Source organism: Chlorocebus sabaeus, chromosome 26, assembly GCF_047675955.1.
Source record: "Chlorocebus sabaeus isolate Y175 chromosome 26, mChlSab1.0.hap1, whole genome shotgun sequence".
Classification (NCBI taxonomy): domain Eukaryota; kingdom Metazoa; phylum Chordata; class Mammalia; order Primates; family Cercopithecidae; genus Chlorocebus; species Chlorocebus sabaeus.
The window spans coordinates 31751858-31773779 of record NC_132929.1 but is presented as its reverse complement, the minus strand read 5'-3'; the positions used below and the strand labels follow the sequence as shown (position 1 = coordinate 31773779).

At 36.7% G+C, this 21922-nt stretch overlaps 1 protein-coding gene across 2 annotated transcripts in view; it reads left to right on the top strand.

Moving 5' to 3' along the window:
• RFX7 (regulatory factor X7) overlaps positions 1-21922 on the top strand; it is a 164202-nt gene that overhangs the window by 60685 nt on the left and 81595 nt on the right. For both annotated transcript variants that reach the window (XM_073012186.1, XM_073012187.1), the window contains exon 3: positions 12228-12261. In XM_073012186.1, the coding sequence (XP_072868287.1) occupies positions 12228-12261 (34 nt within the window). The remainder of the gene's footprint in view (positions 1-12227; positions 12262-21922) is intronic.

Below are 21922 nucleotides of genomic sequence, written 5' to 3'. Positions count from 1 at the left end.
TAGGCTACTCAGGGGTCAGGGACCCACTTGAGCAGGGAGTCTGTCCCTTCTCAGATCTCAACCTCCGTGTTGGGAGATCCACTGCTCTCTTCAAAGCTGTCAGACAGAGTCGTTTGCGTCTGCAGAGCTGCTGCGTTTGTTATTATTTACTGTGCCCTGTCCCCAGAGGTGGAGTCTACAGAGACAGGCAGGTTTCCTTGAGCTGCTGTGAGCTCCACCCAGTTCGAGCTTCCCAGCAGCTTTGTTTACCTACTTAAGCCTCAGCAATGGCGGGCGCCCCTCCCCCAGCCTTGCTGCTGCCTTGCCAGTAGATCACAGACTGCTGTGCTAGCAATGAGGGAGGCTCCGTGGGTGTGGGACCCTCCCGGCCAGGTGTGGGATATGATCTCCTGGTGTGCCTGTCTGCTTAAAGCGCAGTATTGGGGTGGGAGTTACCCGATTTTCCAGGTGTTGTGTGTCTCAGTTCCCCTGGCTAGGGAAAGGGATTCCCTTCCCCCTTGCGCTTTCCAGGTGAGGCAATGCCTCGCCCTGCTTCAGCTCTCGCTGGTCGGGCTGCAGCAGCTGACCAGCACCGATAGTCTGGCACTCCCCAGTGAGATGAACCCAGTACCTCAGTTGAAAATGCAGAAATCCCCGGTCTTCTGTGTCGCTCGCGCTGGGAGTTGGAGACTGGAGCTGTTCCTATTCGGCCATCTTGCTCCGCCCTGAAATTTATGTTTCTTGAATGCAGCGTCTTCCCTTAACCTTTTTGAGGATTAAAGTTTTGTTTTCTTTTTGCATAGTGTTATTTCTTCCAAGTAAGGGTTTCACCCCCTTTTTTCTCTGTCTTTCATATTGAAGAGTTTTTTCCAGTTGTCTATCCATCTGAGTATATTTAAGAGTGCGGCACAAAAAGTTGATAGGAAGCTCTTCACGTGTAAATGGTGCTTCTGCTCTCCAATTCAGTAGGTCTGTAGTGGGACCCAGAAATTTGCATTTTTAACTAGTTCCCAGGTATGCTGATACTGTTAGTCCAGGAATCATATTTTAAGGACCACTTTATTAGGGAGTGCTTTTGTGATTCTATGATCTATGATCTATGGAAGGGAATGGAGGGGAAGGAAACAGCTTGGGCAGAGGGAAGGTTGAACTGCAATGCTGAAGAGTTCCGAAGATAGAATGACCAATCAAAGCTGTCTCAAGTTGGGGGAAGGGGCTGGTCCTTAATATCCCCATGTTGATTAGTGTCTAGATATGGGCTGTCCCTGGAAATTGGTATGACCTCGAGAAGTGATATTTCCTTCAGCGTAAGCAATCATACCCAAGGGCACAGACACTGAATGCTGACAGACACCGAGGGCTTTGTGCTGCACTGGACTGCACTGCACTGCACTACCAGCAGTGGGTCAAAATTCTTTCCTGAAAAGGGAAATGGAGCATTGCATTATGTTGTCTGTACATGATCCTTCCCAGTCATCAGGGAAGCCTCATCCTGAGACAGCTACTTTTTCTAAGTTTTCCTTCATCATGTATTAATTTTACCTACTCTAGAACTTCATGTAAGTAAAATCATACAGAATGAACTTTTCTAGGTGTTTTATATGGCTCAGTATAATATCTATGAGATTCATCCATGTTCCTCTATGTATGGGTTTCTTTTAATTGCTGAGTAGTATTCCATTGTGTGACTATGCCACAAAGTGCTTATTCATTCTTACATTGATATCATTTGCATTGTTTCCAGTTTGGAATTATTATAAAGATGCTATGAACATTCTTTTTCTTCAGCATCTGTTTTGTGGACATCTAGTTTGATTCCTGTTGGATAAATACTTATGGTAGGTTTATGTCTAAATGCTAAACTAGTCCAAGGTGGTTTTGCGTTTCACATTCCCACCATAAATATATGAGAGTTATGGTTGCTTCAAATCCTTGCCAATATTTGGATCTTTGGCATTTTTAATTTAAGCCTCCTAATGGTATTTCATTGCGATTTTGATTTGTATTTCCTTGGTGGCTTGGTTCCTTGAACATCTTTTCATGTGTTTATTGGACATTTTTGTACATTTTTGTGAAATATCTATTCCAGTTGTTTGCTCTTTATTTATTGAGTTACCTGTCTTTTACTACAGAGTTGTAGGAGTTCCTTATATATTCTAGGCATAAGTGTTTTGTCAGATATGTTTTTCGAGTATTTTATTTAGTTGGTGGTTTTTTTACTTTCTTAATTGATGTATTTCAGTGAATGGAAGTTTACTGTTATTTTGATTGGGTCTGATTTATTTTTGTTTTTAGAAACGGTCTCGCTCTGTTGTCCTGGCTGAAATGCAGTAACATGATCAGAGCTCACTGAAGCCTTGAACTCCTGGGCTCAAGTGATTCTCAGCCTCCAAGTAGCTAAGGGCTACAGGCATGCACTACCACGCCTGGCTTTTTAAAAAAAAATTGTAGAAATAGAGTCTCACCGTGTTGCCCAGGCTGGTCTCAAACTCCTGGCCTCAAGCAGTTTTTCTGCCTTGGCCTCCCAAAGCCTTTTTAAAAATGTTTATTGCAGTGGGGCACAGTGGTTCATGCTTGTAATCCCAGCACTTTGGGAGGCCGAGGTGGGTGGATCACCTGAGGTCAGGAGTTCAACACCAGCATGGCCAACACGGCAAAACCCCATCTCTACTGAAAATACAAAAATCAGCTGGGCGTTGTGGCCTAGCTACTGGGGAGGCTGAGGCAGCAGAATCACTTGAACCCTGGAGGTGGAGGTTGAAGTGAGCCGAGATCATACCACTGCACTCCAGCCTGGGTGATAAAGTGAGACTCTGTCTCAAAAAGAAAAAAAAAAAATGTTTATTGCTTCTGTAACCCTAAGAAATCTTTGTCCGCTCTCACATCAGAATATTCTCCTTGTGGTTTCTTCTAGACACTTTAAGCTTCAGCTCAAATTTTTCTGTAGTATGAGGTTTGTACATTTGTTTACAGATGTGTCTAGTTACTCCATCAGAATTTGTAGTAACGATTTTCTTTTGTCCCTTGAATTGCTTTGGTACCTCTGCTGCAAATCAGTTTACTGTCAGTAGAAGTCAGGTATCATTAGTCAGGTTTCATTCATATAACTTTTTCACTGCATGCAATGTTACTTTTTTCTGGCTGCTTTCACAGTGTACTTTTTATCTTTGTTTTTTCATCCTTTTGACTATGTGTGGGTTTCTTTATAATTATCCTGCTTGGAATTTGCTGAACTTCTTGGATCTAGAAGATTGTGTTTTTCTTAGAATTTGGAAAGACTTTGGCCATTTATTAAATATTGTATTTTTCTGTCTCATTATCTCTCCTCTCCCATTGTACATAGTTAGACCACTTAATATTGAACTTTAAATTTCTGAAGCTCTGTTTATTATTTTTTAAAAGTCTTTTCTTCACATTCAATAGACCTATTGATTTTCCAGTTAAGTGGCCCTTTTTCTGCCATCTGATCTCAAATTAAGGCCATCCAATGAATTTTTCATTTCAGACATTATACCTTTTAAGTTCTAGAGCTTCATTTGGTTCTTTTTCATAGCTTCCATTTGTCAGCTGAGATTTCCCTAGGCGAACATTTATTATGACCATATTTTCCTTTAAATACTTGAAAATGTTTATAATACTTGCTTTGAAGTCCTTGTCTGATAATTCTGACACTTAGATCATTCAGGATTTAGTGTCTGTGAGCTGCTGTTTCTCTTGACTCTAGGTCTTTTTTTCCTGTTTGTTCACTATAGTGTATTTTGCTTGTGTAATGGGCATTATGGGTGATGTATTATAGACTTTGGATTCTGTTATTTTTCTCTGATGAGTGTTGAATTTTTGTCTTAGTAGACATCTAATGTGGCTGGATTCAACCCCCAACATGATTTTTTCTGTGACAGGCAGCAGCAGAAATCTCATCTCAGATCCTTTCACCTTCTAGCTGTTTCTCTTTGTGAAGAACCTTGGAGTCTTCCTCAGACTAGGGTCATTCAAATATTAGGTGTAGTTCATATAGAAATTTTGCAGCACTTTCCTTTCTGGGATTTTACCTTTCACTTTTAAGCTGCCTTGGCAACCCCAAACTTTGTCCTTTTTAAGCTAGCAAGACAACAGATTCTACCAGTGCACTTTGGGAGGCCGAGGCAGGTGGATTTCTTGAACTCAGGAGTTCTAGACCAGCCTGGGCAACACCGTGAAACCCCATCTCTACTTAAATACAAAAAGGTAGCCAGGCGTAGCAGCATGTGCCTGTAATCCCAGCTACTCAGGAGGCTAAGGCAGGAGAATCACTTGAACCCAGGAGGTGGAGGTTGCAGTGAGCTGAGATCTCGCCTCTGCCTTCCAGCCTGGGCGAGAGAGCAAGACTCCATCTCAAAAAAACAAAATTATACCAGTACAGTTTTCTCATTTAAGGCTAACTTCCTTCCAGTTGCTACCTGCTTTCGATTACTCTTTTGACTTAACATTTGTTTTTGTATTTTGTCCAGAATGTATAATTGTTATGTGTGGCAAGTTAATTTTAATATATGTTAAATTGTCATTACCTGAAGCAGAACACTGAAGCATTATTTTAATTGAAACAGTTAAAACAAAGTGTATTCAGGTAATAGTTTAGGAAATTATGAAACATCTGCTAAATGGAATTACAAAAAATACATGACATTAAAAATTTGAAGACTATTAGAATATGATTTTGGCAAATTTAAATAATACCCTGGTTTGATTATAGCTGTGTTAAAAATTAGATATGTTCATGAATACATACTGGAGAGAGTATGGGAAAAAAGAAAAGAGTTTATTGGTTGTAGTGGTAGAATTTGGGGCAAGTTTTCAAAAATATTCCATTAACACTGGTATAAAACTATGATGGGTTTATTATACACACATATATGTATAGAAAGGTGTGTATATTATACATATATACACATACACATTTATGTATACAGTTTATATGTATACATATAGTTTATGTATACACCCATGTAGTAAAAGACTCCTGGACAGTATAGTTGAGCTCTTGTGGCAGGATTTTCACCCCACACATGCCGGACATAAACTGTTGATAAGATATATACAGAAAGGTTATTTACATATATAAAGGCTTCAAATCAAGAAAGAGAAATTAAATTCATAGGTGCTAGTAACAAGGAGTCAGGGGAGCTGACTTAAGAAAGGTGGTAAGCAGGAACTAATTCCTAAATGGCCCATAGTGGTTTTCATATCCTCATACAGACCTTAAATGCTGGGGATTGATGTCTTAATGTTCATAGGAAAGTCTAGGCCACATACTCTGTGCTCTCACAAGGTAGTTGGAACTGATCAACTAAAGCATAGAACCTGAAGAGAGATTTTTACCTGTGAAATGGGACTAAAAAGGGAACCCACAGACAGACCCAGGAAGTTTCAGGTAAGCCTGCTGTTTGCCCAGGGCATGTAGAAGGGTAAAATATGAGATCCGGAGCCTTAAGCCTGTATTATAGATGAATGTGGAGTTTGATTTGATATCATAGTTTCCTTTTGGTACAAGAACTCTAAATCAGTAAATCAGTATACAAATATGTCTGGAACCATTAAACCCTTAGAAATTCAGCAGAGACAAATATGAAACTGCTTCTATAACCCACAGGATATAAGATTCCTCTGAAAAATAATCGTTGTGAAGGTAAGTTCATAATTTAAAAATTTCAGATCATGAGAGAAAATAATGCCAATCCAGGTATACAGGACTTCCCTGGAGAAAATATCCTTGCTTAAAATGAACTCATGATTAAATTAAAAAGAATAAATCACATGAGGAAAGGGAGACTGACCACAAATTTCTCATCAGTAGTAAAAACCAGAAAACAAAAAGAAAGATGGTTTGACAACATTAATATACAACAGAGTAGAGCTTAAGACAAAATGGTATTACCGTAAAGGACACTAGATGTTGATAAAAGGAATATACTACCAAGAAAATGTAAAAATTATAGTCTTATTTATATAGAATATAGTCTTAGCAGTATAGTCTTGGAGTTAAGAATGCAAAAATTGACACTTCCAAAGAGAATTAATAAATGTCCAGTCGTAGTTGTCAGAAACTGGTAGATAAAATGGCAACAAAATATTTAAACAGCATAATTAATAAACTTGATTAAATATAGATCTGTATGGAAATCCCTCTAGCAGATAAATAGAGAATACAGATTTTTTTAAAGGATACATAGATTCTTAAATAATATGACTGTGAGTTGGGTCCCAAAGGAAGTTTTCATCATGAAAACCATATTCCCTGGCTGAAGTGAAAAAGTAATTGATTGGTAGTAGATAGTTTAAAAATAAGACATATATATTCGTGGACATTAAATACTAAATTACAAAATATTTAAAATTAAATAACAAAATACTACATAGCAAAATTTGTAGGTTCCAGTTAATGGAAATTTTTCAGGAATAGAAAGATAAAGTCTTTCTTGTGTGTGCTTATTAAAAACAAAGAAGTAAGGGGAAAATGTGTTTTGTATTGAACTTTAACAGCATAAATACAAATAATGCAGAAGAAAAACAAAAAATAAAAACTGATGAGATGTCAAAAAAGAGCTCAATCAAGAAAATTCAAAGCTAGTTTTTTTAAAAAAGATAGTAGATAATAAGCCTCCTTGCCAGATACTGTTCCTTGTGTTGGGAAGATAGTAGTAAGCAAATCATACCAACTTCTTTCTTTATAAAGCTAGTGGGGATGTTGGACAAACAGATAAATGCCAGTGGCAGTAATTATAATAAAGATAAAGCAACGTGTAAAGGACAAGAGAATGACAAGATACAGTCAGGGAAGGTTTCTAAGGAGATAACGTTTGAACCACTGAGCACAGAAAAGTAAGGGAGCAAGTCAGGCAGGTAGCACTTTTGAAGAGTGTTCCTTGGCAGAGAGAAAAGAAGAGCAAAAGCCTTAACTGTCATACTAGTAGGACTAAAAAAAAAAGTGTCTTAAATGGATAGAGAACATTTACTAAAACACATGTTACCAGAATTATTCTTGATTACAGAAAGCTTAGAAATAAATTCTTTAGTGCAGAAACAAAACAAGGATATCTTCTGTTACTGCTACTCTTTATTATATTGGAGATTTTAGCCAAAGTAATTAGATAAGAAAAAGGAGGGGGAAAGAGACATAAAGATTGGAAAGGAAGAAAAATAGTAATTATAAATGAAATGATTACCTGCAAGAGAATCTACATACTATTAGAACTGTCCGGGCACGATGGCTTACACCTGTAATCCCAGCACTTTAGGAGGCCAAGGTGGGTGGATCACCTGAGGTTGGGAATTCGAGAACAGCCTGACCAACATGGAGAAACCCAGTCTCTCCAAAAAAAAAAAAAAATACAAAATACAAAATTAACTGAGCGTGGTGGCGCATACCTCTAATGCCAACTACCCAGGAGGCTGAGGCAGGACAATTGCTTGAACCCGGGAGGCGGAGGTTGTGGTGAGCCGCGATGGCGTACTGCATTCCAGCCTGGGCAACAAAAGCAAAATTCTGTCTCAAAAAATAAAAATCTACATGCTATTAGAACTAATAAAAGTTCATGAAGGTTGCTGGAGATAAGGTCAACATAGAAAACCAATAGTTTGCCTGAACATCAACACACAGATAAAATTCGCAATACCATCTGTAAGTTGCCTGGTACTCTTTCTAACAAAATATTTATTCAGAAAGGAAATGACATTTTAAGGACAGATAAAAAAAAATCCAAATTATCAGTCATCATCTCCCATTCAACCTATAACATTAATACAGTCCAAAAATAAAGTCCTACATAAAGTTTAGGAGGACTTTTGTGAAATTAGAAACCTGATTGAAAAATTCACCTGGAAAAACAAAGGTCCAAGAATTGTCAAGACTGTTTTGGAAATGAACAAGGAGGGTCATGCAATCAAATAACTAGACCTAAATTTTATGGCAGTAATAAATTCAAAGTGTGGTGTTGATTTAGGGATAGATGAGTAGATTAATAATAAAACAGAAAAGGGCCAGAAAAAGATTCAAGCACATACTGAAATTTAGTGTAATAAAATAGTGAATGGGTTCCCAGATGGAAATAGTATATACTGCATATTACACCAGACCATACACCAGAATAAATTCCAATTAAAGATCAAACTGAGAAAAGCTAACTTCAAAACTTTTAGAATAAAATATAGACTGCTTTTAATCTTAGATAGGATTTCTTAAATAAGACATAAAAATAACTCATAAAGGAAAAAAATTATTTGACTAGATCAAAAATGTTAACTTTAATAAAAGTTATTAACAAAGTTAAATATATATAATAGAATTAGTATCCAGAATATATAAAGCTTCTATAATGTAATAAATAGCTCTACTTAAAAATATGCAAAGGATAGGAACCAACAATTCGTGGAGGAGAAAATCCCTATGTCTAGCAGGCAGGTTAAAAGGCACACAGCATTGCTAGTAATTGAGGAAAAGACAATTTTTTTAAAAAATACAATTTCATGTCCATTGGAATAGTAACTTTTTAGTATATATGTATTACCTGTATCATGTATAAATGGCATATATATGCAAGGTAATAAGAAAATAAGAACTATCGTATACTGCTAATGGAAGTATAAATGGATATAAGTGTTTGAGAGAGAAATTTGTTAATATAAAATAAAATAGAAAAAAATCATTTATAAGCCCTAGAAAATTGACTTCGAGATTTATAGCTGAGAAATTCTTACAGGTATATACCAAGAGACATATACAAAGACACTTATGGCAGGCAGTACTGTTTGTAGAAAAACTGGAAGCTACATAATTATCTTTCAGTAGAGGAATAGATGAATAAATTTGATTATTCATTCAATGGGATAATTTTTAGTAGTTAAAATGAATGAACTTCATCTGAGTGTATCAACATGGATGGATCTCAAAAACAATGTTGAGTTTAAAAAATTGTAGAATATGTACAGTGTAATGGAACTTACATAAACATTTAAAAGCTTCACAGAACAGTGTATGTTGCTTATAGATTTTTGTTTAATACAAGGAACAACTCGAAGTAACAACTGGAAAGTTTACACATTGGATTAATGATAGTTGCCTTTGAGAAGGTAGGGAGGGGTATAAGACTAGGCAGAAGAAAAGGGGAACTTAAACTCCATCTATATTGTTCTATTATGTTTAAGTATAAAGTAAAAATAATCAAGGGGCTAAGTGATTCCAGGGCCCTCATCTACCAGAAGGGCTTTCATTTTTCTTTATAACTCTATCCTTTAAAACAGCAGTCCCCAACCATTTTGGCACCAGGGACCAAATTCATAGAAGACAAAAAATTTTCCCATAGATCGAGGGGTGGGGGAGATGGTTTGGGGATGATTCAAACTCATTACATTTATAGTACAGTGTATTTATGTTATTATTACATTGTAATAATATAATGAAATAATTATACAACTCACCATAATGTAGAATCAGTGGGAGCCCTCTTGTTTTTCTGCAGCTAGATAGTGGTCCCGTCTGGGGTTGATGGGAGACAGTGACAGATCATCAGGCATGAGATTCTCATGAGGACAATGCAGCCTTGATCCCTCACACATACAGTTCACAATAGGGTTCACAGGCTCCTATGAGAATCTAATGTTGCCACTGATGTGACAGGAGGCAGAGGTCAGGCAGTAATGCACTCGGCTGCTCACCTCCTGCTGTGTGACCCTGTTCCTAACAGGGATGAGAGTTGGGTACCCCTGCTTTAAAAGGCTATCATTTATATATATGTTTTAGAGCTTTACCAAGCTCTAAGGTAGATAAAGTCATCCTCCTTAGATAACCATCCTACTTAGATAATCCCATAGATTACTGGTACAATGAAAATATATTGAGATCTGTATGTTATAAAATAAACATTTCATTTTCATACTAATTTATATAAAAACTCATTCTTAAGTGGTCCCAGTCTTTACAAGGACTTTTCTTCATCTGGGGGACTGAAATTTTTTTTCATTTATTCATTCAACAGATTTTATTGAACTCCTTACATGTACCAGATGATAACACAGCAATGAGCAAAACAGACAAAGCTTGCTATCATGAAGTTTAAATTCTAGTCAAGGAAGATAGCTGGTAAACAAATTAATAAAATTATAATATCACTGGTGATAAGTGCAATGATGAAAAATAAAGCAGGATGAGAGCTATAGAGAGTGATTGGGAATATTTTATATGGGGAAGTCAGGGAAGAACTGTCTGTTGAAGATAACATGGAGCAAAGTAACAAAGAAAGTAAAGGGAAAAGTTATATGGGAGAAAAGTCCTAGAGGCTGACAGAGCAAGCCAGTGCAGGGCCCGCTCCTGCCATGAAGCTGTCATGGAGGCTGCCTGGCTAGAGCTGAATGAATGAAGAATAGACTAGTATGAGCTTAGACCAGAAAGACAGCAGAGGATTGGGTCATAGTGGGTTTTTATGGCCATGGTAAAGACTTTGGAGCAAAGGACTAATGTCATCTTCAAAAAGAATCACTCTGGCTACTTTGTTGGGAGTAGCCCACAGGGTGTGGTGGTTGGTGATAGGGCAAAGATAGAAGCAGAGAAACCAGTTAAAAGGTTGTTGTAACACCTTAGACAAGAAATAATGACTGTTTGTTTTGTTTTATTTTTTTGGAGACGGAGTCTCGCTCTGTTGCCCAGACTGGAGTGCAGTGGCACTATCTTGGCTCACTGCAAACTCTGCCTCCCAGGTTCAAGCAATTCTCCTGCCTCAGCCTCCCAAGTAGCTGGGACTACAGGTGCACGCTGCCAGGCTCAGCTAATGGTTTTTTTTTTTTTTTTTTTTTTTTTTTTTTAGTAGATACGGGGTTTTACCGTGTTGCCCAGGCTGTTCTCGAACTCCTTAGCCGAGGCAATCCGCCTGCCTTGGCCTCCCAAAGTGCTAGGATTACAGGCATGAGCCACCACTCCTGGCCAATGATGACTGTTTAGAACAAGGTGATGAGAGATGGTTGGATCCTGGATATATTACTTTTTTAGCAGCAATTCTTAATCTATAGATAACTCTCAGATCTCAGAGGAAACTGGGAGTTATTGAGAAGAGAGAAGAATAGCACAAGTTAGGTGCCAATGAATTATAAGCTATACACGTTATCCCAAAAGGAGATTTTAAAACCTCTAAAAATCTTTTGTAGGATTGTGGGAAGGGGAATTCAGTCCCTCTTAACCTACGGTTATTCTTTACTGTTTTTGCTCTTTTTAGTCGTTCTGAACTTTGCAATTAAACTGAATCCAGTCATATTTTATTGTTTAGAAAATGAAATTTGAAATCTGGGTACATGTATAAAATTGTGTTATTGATTGTGTTAAATGAGATTTAAATACTAATTTTTTTTTACATTATAGCTTAGCTGTATGGCTACATACAAAGGCAAATAACCAATTTTGGTTTACATTTATTTGGCTTTATAACTTTTTGCAGAAGACAATTTGGTTTTAACATCTTTTAAAGATTGAGTGTTAACTGTTCCTGAACACTTTGCACGATTTCTTTGCATTTTCACTTTCCTATGTGTTATAACAAAATCCAAAGGTTAGTTGTTTAAATTATTTTATACTGGCTTCATTTGTGTTATATATTAACAGTTCACTTATATTCAGTAGTTCGGTTAAATTGATGTATAGTGGCTTTATTGTATTGTTTATTTCTAAGTATTTTTCTGCCCTCCCAATTTATTACTATATTAGTTAATCTTTTATTATTGCTTTTATGTCTAGGGATTCTTGTTACTGGTGTGTGTGTGTGTGTGTGTGTGTGTTGAGACAGAGAGGGGGGAACAGAATCTTTTATGTATCAAGCCTTACCAGTTACAGATTGTAGTCCATCATTATGACTTTTAAGTGCTAAGCAAATTATTGTCCAGAGTGGCAGGCAGACAGTAAAAATCGTAATTATTGTAAGCTCTGTGCCATACTTGTAAATATAGTAATAAATCTGCACTTATATACAGTTAAAAATTTAATTGTTTATTCAAAACAAACTTAGGAAATATTTTGACCATGCTTTAAGATTAAATTTAGTAAAGTGAATGGGAAATAGATTTTTGTTTGGCTTTGTGAAAAACACAGTTTTAGGCTACAATCCCTAATCTTAATAGGAAGCTGTATTTATTTTTTCATAGTAAGAAAGACTAAATTACCACATCTTTTTGAGAATATTGCAGATAGTTAATAAACTTTTCATTTTACTAACCTAACTTTCTCTTTCTTTTAGCAAAACCGTACAATCTAAAGTGGACTGCATTTTGGTAAGTGAAATAACTAATCTTAAAGTTCTTTTCCAATAAGGTTTTTACCATGATATAAAATATACAATTTTCAAGTAAATATTGATTTTAAATATAATCTAACTCCAGTGAATAAAATTTGATATTTTAATTACAGCCCCCTCAAGTGAATTTTTTATAAGCTACCTAGATACTTTCCTGTATCTCATCAATAATAAAATCACAATCTGAGGTTAATTACGGTTTTGAATCTTAACTGGCTCTTCCTGAAAGATTGCTTAAACAAACAATTAAACTGGATATTTATTTTTCTATTCTAATAACTCTAAGAATTTGTTTAGAGAAAGTTTTTGAAGATGTTTAATGGGTTAGTTTTGTTGAGATAGCGTATTTTTCATGTTTTTGTTGGCACCCTGTAGGAATTAAGCCATAATAATCGTTTAAGTTTAGATTCTACTTATTAGAACTGTAAAAATTCGTTTTCAAAAACAGCTTTTAAGATGGTTAGTTGATGTGTTGGGTTGCCAGCTTTTAAGATTTAAAGCCACAATAATAGGTTATTAGATTGTGTTAGTATAGTAGTAGTTTTTTAGGTCTTCTTTTAAACGTATGAGGGAAGGAGCATTGCAGCTACTGGGACATCTGGAATACTGCTGATTTCTTTCATAAAATCTCTACTGAAAGGATACTCTCTAGGCTTTAGAATATACGAAGGCTCTGTACTATTAGATTCCCCAAATTGTCAGTATAGTTAGTTCTCTTTCCCTACTTGTGAGTTGAGAAGTTCTCTTACCCAAGTTTTGGTCTTGCTTATAAGCTAACCTGACTATGTTGTTGTTGTTGTTGGTGGTGGTGGTGGTCTGTTTCAGTGTCTGGTGCTGAAATAGTAAGATGTCTTATTAGCTTATATTATTATCAGCTTATTATCCTCTAGGTAGCTGAATACATAGGAATAGTTTATAGGAGAAGAGGAAGTTTAATCAGTTCTCTTCACTTTTCTGACCTAATAGCTAGCTAAAAGACGACTTTGTGGAGGTGTTTTTTTTTTTTTTTCCTTTCACTTACTCTTCTTTTTGGGCGGGGTGTTTCTGTGTGGTTTTTTGGTTTTTGAAGGTTTTTTTTTTTCTCTTACAATAACCGTCTGAAGTAGGTAATCTTGTTACCTCCCTTTTACAAATGAAGACACCAATGCTCTGGCATTTCATTCAAAAAATTATTAAAATTATTGAACATCTTCTGTCTGCCAATTTTACTCACAAGGAATACAAAACAGAAAAGACATATTCCATGCCCTTAAGAAATTTAGTCTGTTATAGAGAGATATATTCAAGAGTACTCTTAAGAACTAAAAAAGTGGTGACTGGGGATGGAGGGAGTAACACATTGCCACCAACCTCCAGAGCATTTCCTCTGTCTTCCAACTCTTAAGAGTCTCATTTATGTGTCATTCTGTAATTATTTCATGATTACCATATACTAGACCCTGTTCTTGGTACCATAGTACAGTGGTAAGCAAGACAGACACAGTTCTTGTCTATCTATGGCTACCTACTTTCTTTGCAATACTTAAGATAACTTTGGAGGATTACTCACTTTTTTCTCTTCATTAAGAAGAGGCAGAAGACTGGTATAAATTATAAAATATGACATTTATAAAATACTAAATAAGAACAAAACTCTTTTTAAAGTCTTTTAAGGGTTCAGAAGTTAAAATATAAACACAAAAGTGTTATATTTTAGTGTAAGTTTTAGAATATATGTAAATTTTTACTCAGTAATTTAAAAATACTGTGTTAGGTCCTGGACATACAGTGATAAACAAGATACTAAGATCTCTCCTGTCATGATCCTTTTATTTTATTGGGTGAGGTAGACATTAAACAAGTGAGCAAATAATTAAGCATTACAATTCAGATAACGATAAATGATAGTCCACAATTTTTAAAAGGGAAAGGGAGGCAAGCGATGGTGGGTAAGGTAACCTCAGATAGGGTGGCCAGGAAAAGCTTCTCTGAGGAGATGACATTTGAGTGCCAACCTGAGTAGTAAGAAGCCAGCCTTGAGTCATGATCTCCTGGTGACACACACGAGGTAGAAGGAACAGTAGGTACAAAAAATCTGAAGCTGGGAATGAGTTTGGGGTATTTCAAGAATGTAGGATCCCAGTGTGCTGGAACTTATGGAAGGAAGTAGAGAATGATAGAAAAGTTCATGTATTACATATTTAGTCATGGCAAGTAGTATCCTACGTGCATGGGAAGCTGATTAGAGGATTTTATGCAGAAAATAGTGCAATCTAGTTTTGTTTTTTGTTTTTGTTTTTAATACCCTGGCTGTTGTTGGAACAGTGGATTGTGTGGTAGGGGAGGATATGAGTAGAAGCAGGAAAACTGGTTAGGCTATTGTAGAAATCCAGTAGATAATTCAAGGCTCTTGCTCAGATGATAGTAATGGAAGTTTTTTTGTTTTTTTTTTAAGTAGAGGGGTTTAAGGCATTTTTGGATATAAAATTACTAGGTCTTGCTTGCTGATAGATTCAATGTGGAGGGGAAACAGAAGAGTCAAGGATGATCCCTTTCAGTCTAAAGCAGCTCTTCTAGTATTTCTTATGCCACAGGTTTGTGTGTAATGAATTTTCTTAGTCTGTGTTGATCTATGAATGTCTTTATTTTGCCTTCTGTTTTAAAAGATAGTTTTGCTGGAAATAGAATGTCTGGTTTACAGTTTTGTTTGCTTGTTTTTTCTTTGATTGTTTTGAATATGCTGTTCTGTTGCCTTTTGGACATCAGCCATTAATTATATTAATATCTTCCTGTACTTAAGTTTTCTTTTGTTGGTATTAAGATTTATCCCAGATTCATTCTGTCACTCATTCACTTCTCCTGTCTCTCTGACTTTTTAACAGTTTGACTGTGTATATAGTGGATCACTTTATGTTTGTCCTACTTGGGCTTTGTTGAGCTCACATAGATTAGTTAGATTTGGGATGTTTTCAGCCATTATCTTTCCATATACTTTTTCAGTCCCTTGATTCTCTCCTCCCCTTCTAAAATGCCCATTTCACATATGTTGAAATGATTGATATTATTATTCTCTTCTCTCTGAAGCTCTATTTACTTTTTTCTCTGATTACTTTTATCTGTGCTCTAGTTTCTCTATTAAGATTTCCTGTTGTCTAACTCATTGTCATTGTGTTTTTCTTTGTATGTTTAAACATAGGCTGCCTCATCCTAGCAACACTACTATTCTAACCATGTGGGATAGGTCATGGTAGCAGCCATAAGCAAGAATAATAAAGACTGTCATAGTTACTACTACCTAAAGTTCAGTAGTCATTAATGACTAAACACTTCCCAATATGTTGTTTGCCTGTAGTTGGTTTCGAGAGCCTACTTTCTGACCATTTTGTGTCATTTTATAGTTGTTGGTAGGGAGGATTGACCAACCTCTTTACTTCCTTTTCCAGATATCTCAGTCTTCTCATAAAGATTTTATTATGTTTTCTTCTAGAAGTTTTATAGTCGTAGTGTTTTTCTTTTAGATGTTTGAACCATTTTGTGTTAAATTTGTGTTTGCTTTAAGTTGAACTTCAAGTATTATTTTTTATAATATGGATGGATATCCAGTTGTCCAGCACCATTTATTGAAAAGTCTACCCCTCCCCAGTCACCTCCTATATCAAAAATCATTTTATGTAGGTCTTTTTCTGGACTCTTATTTTCCATTGATTGCTGTGTCTGCCTTTACGACATCACTACACTGTCTTGTTTACTGTGCTTTATAGAAAGTCTTGATATCAGATAATATGAATGGTTCAGATTTTTTTTGGCGTTTCCATAACAATTCCAGAGTTACTTTGTCAATTTTTACTTTTAAAAAAAGTTGTATTTGGATTTTTATTGGGATTACATCGAATTTATAGATCAATTTGGGGACTATTGATGTCTTATTAACAAATTTTAATTCATGAGCTTAGTGTATCTCCATTTCAGTTGGTTCTTCTATATCTTTCAGTGTGTTTTGTTATTTTCTGTTTATAGGTTTTGTACACATTTTATTAAAACTAAAGTTTTTAGATGCTACTGAGTGTGGCATTTAAAAATTTCTGTTATCCATTGTTTTATTGCTAATAGTTACAGTTATCTAGTAACCTTCAAACTTGCTAAATTCACCTATTAAATCTAGTAGCTTTTATGTAGCCTTTAAGATTTTCTACCCACTCAGTCATATTATCTATGAATACAAATAATATTAATTTCTTCTTAATTTATATGCCAATTTCTTTTTCTCACCTTATTGTACTGCTAGGACCTCTGGGAGATAGATGAATAGAAATGTGAGAGTGAATTTCCTTGCCTTGTTCCTGATCTTAAGGAAAAAAACAGTGATTCATTCACCATATAATATGAAGTTAACGTTAGCTTGTTCGTGGACACTCTTCATCAGGTTAAACATATTACTTTTTGTTTCTGTTTTTCTAAGAGGTTGTTTTTTTTTTTTCCCCCCCCCAATCATAGTTACATGTGGATTCTTTCTTTGGACCGAGTCTGGCTCTGTCACCAGGCTGGAGTGCAGTGGCGCTATCTCAGCTCACTGCAACCTCCGTCTCCCAGGTTCAAGCGATTCTCCTTCCTCAGCCTCCCAAGTAGCTGGGACTACCGGCGTGTGCCACCACGTCCAGCTAATTTTTGTATTTTTACTAGAGACAGGGTTTCACCATGTTGGCCAGGATGGTCTTGATCTCTTGACCTCATGGTCCCCCCCGCCGCCCTTGGCCTCCTAAAGTGCTTTGAGATGGAATTACAGGCGTGAGCAACCGTGCCCAGCCACATGCAGATTTTTATCAAACAATTTTTCTGTACTTACTAATAGTTTCTGTTTCTATATTATCACATTTCCTATTCTTTTCCACTGAACTATCTAATCTGCTATAAATCCCATCCAACAAATTTTCTCTTCTAGATCTTAAATTTTTTCAGTTCTAGAAATTCAACTTTTTGTTTTTTTGAGGCAGAGTTTCACTTTTGTTGACCAGGCTGGAGTGCAGTGGCACAATCTCAGCTCACTGTAACCTCCGCCTCTTGAGTTCAAGTGATTCTCCTGCCTCAGCCTCCCAAGTAGCAGGGATGACAGGCACTTGCCACTATGGCCGGCTAATTTTTCTATTTTTAGTAGAGACGGGGTTTCAGCATGTTGGCCAGGCTGGTCTTGGACTTGTGACCTCAGGTGATCCGCCCACCTCGGCCTCCTAAAGTGCTGGGATTACAGGTGTGAGCCTTTGCTCCTGGCCTGAAATTCCACTTTTTTTTTTTGAAGTTCTTTTTTATATCCTCCATTTTATATCTGTCTTAGATATCTGTCCTAAATTCCTTGACTGCTAATTGTAGTATCTCTATCATTTGTTTCTCTGTCATTTTCTCTATCATCTTATCATTTTGTTTCTGTCTTAAATACCTGTCTTAAATTCCTTGATTGCTAATTGTATTATCTCTATCATTTTTGTGGTCCCTTTTTTTTCCTTTTCCTTTTTCTTTTTCTTTTTTTTTTTTTTTTTTTTTTTTTGAGATGGAGTTTCACTCTTGTTGCCCAGGCTGCAATGCATTTCATGACCTCAGCTCACTGCAACCTCTGCCACCTGGGTTCAAGCGATTCTCCTGCCTTAGCCTCCGGAGTAGCCTCCAGAGTAGCTGGGATTATAGGTACCCACCACCACGCCTGGCTAATTTTTTGTAGTTTTAGTAGAGATGGGGTTTCACCATGTTGGCCAGGCTGGTCTCGAACTCCTGACCTCAGGTGATCCACCCGCCTTGGCTTTCCAAACTGTTGGGATTACAGGCGTGAGCCACTGTGTCCTGCCTGTGGGCCATTTTATTTACTGATTTTCATTGCAATTATAGGTCATAATTTTCTGCTGCTTTGCATATCTAATAATTTTTAATTTAGTGGTGAACACTGATTTTTATGGTTTTTGAGCATTTGAGTTTTCTTCTCTTCCTTTAAAGTGTATTGAAGTTTGTTTCAGCAGAACTGGAACATGTGTCAGCCACCTGTAGATCCCTGGTAGCTCTTTGCCCATCTTTTGGAGTTTTTATCTACATATATACAGTTTAGTTTTCAGCTATAGATTCCAAATTCCAAATCTACATAGAGATTTGTGTAAATTTTGAAGCTGTTTCTTTATCTTTCTTCCATATGGTTCTTTGCCACCTCGAACACTAACCTCCTTCTCTTTAGCTCTGCAGTGCTGCCTCGCTTTGCTTAGTTGCTCCTTTCTGCACCACAGTCAAGTTGTCTTCAGATAGAATCGTCTCATTTGTTTTTTTTTCTCTCTCAGGTGTAACAGTCTATGCTTTTTGTTGTCCACTTTCTGAAAACACTTGTTTCCTATATTTTGTTCACATTTTGCGATGGTGGCGCTGGGAGAGTTGCTGCAGTATCAGGTACTCCACTGCAGCCACATGCAGCAGTCTATTAACAGCTATTTTAAGGATTCAATAAAATATATAGGCCCCTTTACACCCTCTGTTTCTTTAGTGATTTATTTTCCACTATTCTCCACTAAACCTGTTTCAGACTTCTTTAGCTCAGGCTACTAACCTCATCTTTCTTTTCTTGCTGCCAGTAAATGATCTTGCCTTCTACTTCTCTGAGAAAATAGGAAGTTGCCTTGTGGTACTCCACCAAATTAATACTATTTCTTGTCCCTAACTTAATACTTGCTCAATTCTATACCAGTTCTTGTCTTCCTTCCCTTATCTCTCAACAGAAGAGTTCTCCTTCTGCCTGTCTGAATGCTGATCTCTCTCTGCCTACCCCCTAGGTCCCATCCATTCCTATCTCAGAATTCATGTCATGATTCATTCTCTTTCTCGTACTTCTTTATTTTTTTATTTTCTACTAGTCTATTCTCATGAATAAATGCTTAATTTTACCCCCATCTTTAAAATAGAAATCCTTCCTGAAACCCACAACCTTTCTCTAGCTACCACTGTATCTTCTTCCTTTTGAAAGAAGAAAGTCAAAGTTTAGTCAAAGTGTTGATTGAACTTGGTCTCATGCCTCACCTTCCATGCAGTTTTGAACCCCAGTAACAAAAATCTTCTAATACCACTCCTCTGAAACTTTTATAAAGGATACCGTGACCCATTACTGCTGAATATCATAGGTAATATCAGTCCCAAATGATAGCCCTTTTTCAGTTCACTCTGTTGACCATTTCCATACACACACTACCCCCTTGTCCTCCCAGTTTGGTACATTCCCGTTTTTAAAATTCCTTAAGATGCCATACTATCCTGGTTTTCCTGTTACATTTTAGGCCATTCCTTCTCACACCCTTCAAGGGCGTCTGTTGCTTTGTATTTTGTCTATATTTGTCCAAAATAATCTCATCTACTTTGATGGTTTCAATTAATCTCATCATGCCAATGACTCCTAATTATATGTCCCCATCCTAAGCTCTAGGCCCATATAATCCAACTCTATATCAGCTGATCAGTTTTATCTGAATGTCACATAGGTACTTCAAACTCAACTTTTCCAGAGCCAAACTCATATCATACCCCCAGTTCTACTATCTGTATTAGTGTCCTATTGCTGCTATAACAAATTAACATATGTTTAGAGGCCGCATAAAATAACACAAAATGATTATTTTAAAGTTCTATGGGCCAGCAGTCTGACATGGGTCTCATGGGGATAAAACTAAGTTGTTATCAGTGCCATGGGTTTTTTGTTTTGTTTTATTTTTTTCTGGAGACCCTAGGGAAGAATATGTTTCCTTGCCTTTTTTAGCTTCTAGTAGCTGCATCTTCAAAGCCATTAATGACTGCTTGAGCCTTTTTATATTGCATCACTCTGACAGGACTCTTTTTTGTAGTCAAATCTCTTTCAGCCTCACTCTTATCAGGATACCTGAGTATACCATTGATCCTACTCAGAGAAGCCAAGATAATCTCCCTATCTTAAGGTCCTTAATTTGGTCCTATGCTATGCAAATTTCCAGGGGTTCAAAGATAGGACATGAACATTTCTGGGGTCATTATTCTATCTATCATACTGTCTTAGTGAATGGTACTCATTCATCTAACCTAAAAATCTAGAAGTCAGTCTTGACTCTTCTTCAGCCTGCTTTACAACTAGTCAGTCACCAGTTTCTATCAGTTCTGACTCCTTGGTTGCTCTGTTTTTGTGTATTCCTACTGCTACTGAATTAATCCAGATCATAATTATTTGAGATACTGCAACTCTTTTTCTGCTTCTAGTCTGTCCACATTGGTTCTCCACACTATCATCATAGTCATCTTTATAAAGTTCTGTTTATTTCACACCTTTGCTTAAAACCTTTCATTGGCTCCCCATTGCTCTGCCTTATGGCATAGAAGATTCTTCATACTCAGACCTCACCTTTTTTGTCTAACCTCATCTTTCTCCACTCTCCTCACAGTCTATCAGCAAGCTGTGGAGTAGAAGAGAATATTTACTCCCTCAATCTGTAAGAGCATTATCCATGGAACTTTCTTTGGTGGTAGAAATGTTTTATATTATATATGCAGTATTCAGTATGGTAATCAGTAGCCATGTGTGGCTGTTGAATACTTGAAATGTGGTTAGTGTGACTGAGGAATTGAACTTTTGTTTAATTTTAATGAATTTGGAGTTAAATAGCCACATGTGGCTAGTGTTAATGATTTGGAAACACAGATCTCGAACAGTGGTTCTCAACCAGAGTCAATATTTGCCCTCTATGCCCCTAGGGGACATTTGACAATATATGGAGACATTTTGGGTTTTCACACTTGGTGAGTTCTACCGGTATCAGATGGGTAGAGGCCAAGGATGCTGTTTCGGCATCCTCCAAAACAGGATGTCGCCCACCCCCGTAACAGACTTATCAGCCCAAAATGTCAGAGTGCTGAGGGTTGAGAAACTCTAATCTAGACTGTTCCTTCTTTTTTTGTAATACGTACTTATATTTTAGGATTCGTCTTAGATATCAACCCCTCTGGAAAGCCTTCTATGATTTCTCAGGTCTGAATTTTATGTTTTCTGTTCCATGATATCCTGTGCTTACTCTTATTTGTGTGATACAGTAACCTTTATGGTAGTTATAATTGGCATTTTTATTTGGTCTTGGCTTCTTGAGTGTAGGAACATATGCATTGGAATATACCCAGAGGCACATGAATGTGATCAATATTTGTTGAATGTATGAATGAATATAAACTAATGAATCAATCATTAAACATATTGCAGTTTAAAATAGGAGTGTTGCCACCTTAAAATTATACCTTTTAGAGAAAATACACTTATAAAATATTTGGAAATAGTTTTAGGAGTCACTCCTGGTTTGCCAGTAAGTAAAGATAACTCGTTCCTTTAGAAGGGAAGAACTTTTTTTTTTTCTGTTTCTGTCATTCTTCCCTTTGCTCCTGCTCTACTCAGTTTAGTATGCCCCTTCCTTCCATACTCACCTGTTAAGAGATGACCAATCTGATCCACCCCCACTCTCATCCCCAGAGTGCTTGTGGGGAACTAAAACTTTATTGCATAAATGCAGGAAGGATTTAAGCAGGTGAAGTGGGACAAATAGACTAGAAACTGAAAAAAAAAAAAAAAAAGGAAAAAAAAAACGACTGACTAGCAGTATAGCAGAGTGGCTCAGAGCTGAGCCTATAGAATG